The sequence below is a fragment of the Solanum tuberosum genome, unplaced genomic scaffold (assembly GCF_000226075.1).
Source record: "Solanum tuberosum cultivar DM 1-3 516 R44 unplaced genomic scaffold, SolTub_3.0 contig00189, whole genome shotgun sequence".
Classification (NCBI taxonomy): Eukaryota; Viridiplantae; Streptophyta; class Magnoliopsida; order Solanales; family Solanaceae; genus Solanum; species Solanum tuberosum.
In genome coordinates this window covers 1-3,769 of record NW_006240631.1, presented here as the reverse complement: position 1 = coordinate 3,769, position 3,769 = coordinate 1, and the positions used below count along the sequence as shown (strand labels likewise).

At 35.2% G+C, this 3,769-nt stretch overlaps 2 protein-coding genes across 2 annotated transcripts; both read right to left on the bottom strand.

The window, feature by feature from the left end:
- Nucleotides 1-3: 3 nt before the first annotated feature.
- On the bottom strand, nucleotides 4-1,293 carry LOC102581533 (zeatin O-glucosyltransferase-like; the record flags this gene model as incomplete). Its single annotated transcript, XM_006367992.2, has 1 exon — nucleotides 4-1,293. A coding segment is annotated over exon 1 (819 nt), but the record flags the coding sequence as incomplete, so codon positions are not given.
- On the bottom strand, nucleotides 859-2,347 carry LOC107059381 (zeatin O-glucosyltransferase-like). Its single transcript, XM_015305898.1, has 2 exons — nucleotides 1,573-2,347; nucleotides 859-1,202 (listed from the first exon to the last, which is right to left on the bottom strand). Exons 1-2 carry the CDS (start codon nucleotides 2,345-2,347, stop codon nucleotides 859-861), a joined length of 1,119 nt encoding a protein of 372 aa, XP_015161384.1.
- Nucleotides 2,348-3,769: the final 1,422 nt, after the last annotated feature.

Genomic DNA, 3,769 nt, shown 5'->3' with positions numbered 1-3,769 from the left:
GAAACCATTTCTCGGTTGGTCAGAGTGCATAGGCCAGGCAGCAATAGGCACACCCATGGTAATACTCTCTATGCAAGAATTCCATCCACAATGACTCATGAATCCGCCTGTGGAAGAATGAGCCAAGATTTCGGGTTGTGGTGCCCATTCTCTTACCACTAGGCCTATTTCTTTTACCCTTTCCTCAAACCCCCCTGGAAGCTCAAATTTTCTAGCTTCCCCGGTAAAGGCACCTCCTCTATCGGCTTCTCTCAACACCCATATGAACTTCTGTTTGCTTTGTTCAAGTCCCATTGCGAGCTCCATGACTTCTCTATCGGAAAATGTAGTTGATGTTCCAAATGAAATATAAAGAACTGATCTCGGAGGTTGTTTGTTCAGCCATTCCAAACATATATTGTTGCTATTCGAGATATTATAGAATTTAGTAGGCAGAATTGGTCCAATTGCCCACTGTTGTTTACTTTCTACTTGTGCCAGCAAATCAAGAAACTCACCTTCAATTACTTTACTTGTATTATGGATATCACCTGATTTAATATCCATATATGGACTCTGAAAATCCATAAAGTTCTTGACTTCATCAGGCAGCGCTCCTTCAAGGGGCGGTAGCTTTTTAAGCAATTCTTCTCCAAGTTGGATAGACTTTCCACTAAATAAGCATAAAGAACAGTACAAAGTGATAGCTGAAATGCAATTAAATATATATGATTCAGCATTGGGAAGGGAAGAAACATCCTGAACAATATATGACATTAAAGAATCATGAACAACAATTACTCGTCTCGATTTTGAGGAGATATCATGTAGAAAGGAAGCCATGGGCTCGCGAAGATGCAAAATTGCATCCCATAATGGCTAATGATGTAATGGGAATTTGCTCAAGGCATTAAAGTCAGGTGGAGGTGAGGCAAATTCAGGAAGTGGAATGTCATGGAAGTGGATTTTGGCTATGTCTAAAGGATTTAAAGCGTTAGCTCGAAGCAAAGCTTGACGATTATGAGTAGCTGAGCCAACATAATAGACAGGAAGATCATATGATGAGGAGATTAAACAGGAAAGTTGAAGAAGTTGATTGAGATGGCCTTGTGCTGGAAATGGAACCATGACTATAGCTACTTCATGGTTTGGTAAATTCTCATAGCTACACATGGAAGTAGAAAGATTGGAGTTTCGTGTTTCTATCGGATCCTCCATGTCTCCTGATTGAGTTTTTTCTCATTGAAGAAGCAGGGGGTTATATGGTAAATGTGTGAAGGTAAGAGGATGATTGACTAGCAAATCCATCTATTTCACATATCTTTCAGATTTGTAACTACTAATTGTTGTACTATTATTTTTGAATTATTGAATAAGAATATGTGGTGCATGACAACTTATTATAATTTTTTGGAAAATTATCTAACTACACATCATTTATTATCATATTTTCTTATTTTCCCTACCATTTCAAAAAATATCAAAAATCCCCTTTTTTGCTCTCATTAATCCTTTTTTCGGATACATTAATTTGAAATCTTCTATTAATGATTTTCCTTCCTTTTTTCACTCCACAAATCTCTCCACAATTACTTTCATTAGGCAGAATTGGTCCAATTGCCCACTGTTGTTTACTTTCTACTTGTGCCAGCAAATCAAGAAACTCACCTTCAATTACTTTACTTGTATTATGGATATCACCTGATTTAATATCCACATATGGACTCTGAAAATCCATAAAGTTCTTGACTTCATCAGGCACAGCTCCTTCAAGGGGTGGTAGCTTTTTAAGCAATTCTTCTCCAAGTTGGATAGACTTTCCACTAAATAAGCATAAAGAACAGTACAAAGTGATAACTGAAATGCAATTAAATATATAGGATTCAGCATTGGGAAAGGAAGAAACATCCTGAACATTATATGACATAAAATAATCATGAACAACAATGACTCGTCTCGATTTTGAGGAGATGTCACGTAAAAAGGAAGCAATGGACTTGCGAAGAAGCAAAGATGCATCCCATAATGGCTGATGATGTAATGGGAATTTGCTCAAGGCATTAAAGTCAGGTGGAGGTGAGGCAAATTCAGGAAGTGGAATGTCATGGAAGTGGATTTTGGCTATGTCTAAAGGATTTAAAGCGTTAGCTCGAAGCAAAGCTTGACGATTATGAGTAGCTGAGCCAACATAATAGACAGGAAGATCATATGATGAGGAGATTAAACAGGAAAGTTGAAGAAGTTGATTGAGATGGCCTTGTGCTGGAAATGGAACCATGACTATAGCTACTTCATGGTTTGGTAAATTCTCATAGCTACACATGGAAGTAGAAAGATTGGAGTTTCGTGTTTCTATCGGATCCTCCATGTCTCCTGATTGAGTTTTTTCTCATTGAAGAAGCAGGGGGTTATATGGTAAATGTGTGAAGGTAAGAGGATGATTGACTAGCAAATCCATCTATTTCACATATCTTTCAGATTTGTAACTACTAATTGTTGTACTATTATTTTTGAATTATTGAATAAGAATATGTGGTGCATGACAACTTATTATAATTTTTTGGAAAATTATCTAACTACACATCATTTATTATCATATTTTCTTATTTTCCCTACCATTTCAAAAAATATCAAAAATCCCCTTTTTTGCTCTCATTAATCCTTTTTTCGGATACGTTAATTTGAAATCTTCTACCAATGATTTTCCTTCCTTTTTCACTCCACAAATCTCTCCACAATTACTTTCATTAATCTAATTTTGAATTTCAAATCTTTTCTTTTTCCAATAAATGATTTCAAGTTATTTAAGAGGTAGATTTCTTTCAATCACTTCAGTTTTTGATTTCTTTTATATTTTTTCATCTTAAAAAATTACTGAATCTTTTACTCTCGGTCTCTTTATGGAAGAGAGGTGGAAAAACCTTGCTAATGCACATAATTCATCTTGGAGTGCATTTGAAATGGTTCCAGAAATTTCTAATGGCGGTCTTGATACACTTCATTCCGTTGGTTCGATCTTTCAGTTTTTTGGGCTTACTTTCAACGTTTCTCGCTTATTTTGATTCTTAAATTAGTCTTTTTAGGCTTACTTTCAATGTTTTATATGTGATATAAGTGTGTCTCGGTGTTAATGAGCATGTTTCTTACTCTTCTCCACTTAACTATTTAGTTCTTTTGTGCAACCAGTTTTGAACCTATGATGTGTAGGTCGTATTTGAGGATTAAATGTTCTATAGATTATAATTATTTAGACATTCTCTCGAGTCTAGGAGGGTTGTTGGTACACAGGTCGAAACTCGGTAGATAATGAGCATGCTTCTTTGTTCTTCTCCACTTAATAGCAAAGCTTTTGTCTACAACAGGATTTGAACACTGGACGTGTGCTTAACCTACACATTATGTGTTATGCTCTTACTACTAGATCAGAATTGTGGGGTAGACATCTTCTTTGACTCTTGACATATTTACTAAGGGTCTCAAAAGAATATGAAAAATTACCTGAATTGACTCTTATCATATTTTAGCAGTAGCCTATTCATTTTGAATGAGTGGCTAGAAACTAAAAGTACAAAAAAAGATGAGTTTTTTGAAAAGTTAAAAGGTGGTAGGGTAATGCCTCTCATCCACTTGTTTGGTGGCTTTAAATGAATAAAAGATAGAGTTATAAAATACACATTCAAACTATCACTTTTTCGCAAGTTTCATGTCTCAATTATCACTCTTTTTTTTATTAAAACACACATTGATACTGAATTGATCTATATACGTCTATTATCAATTGGGAACAAAT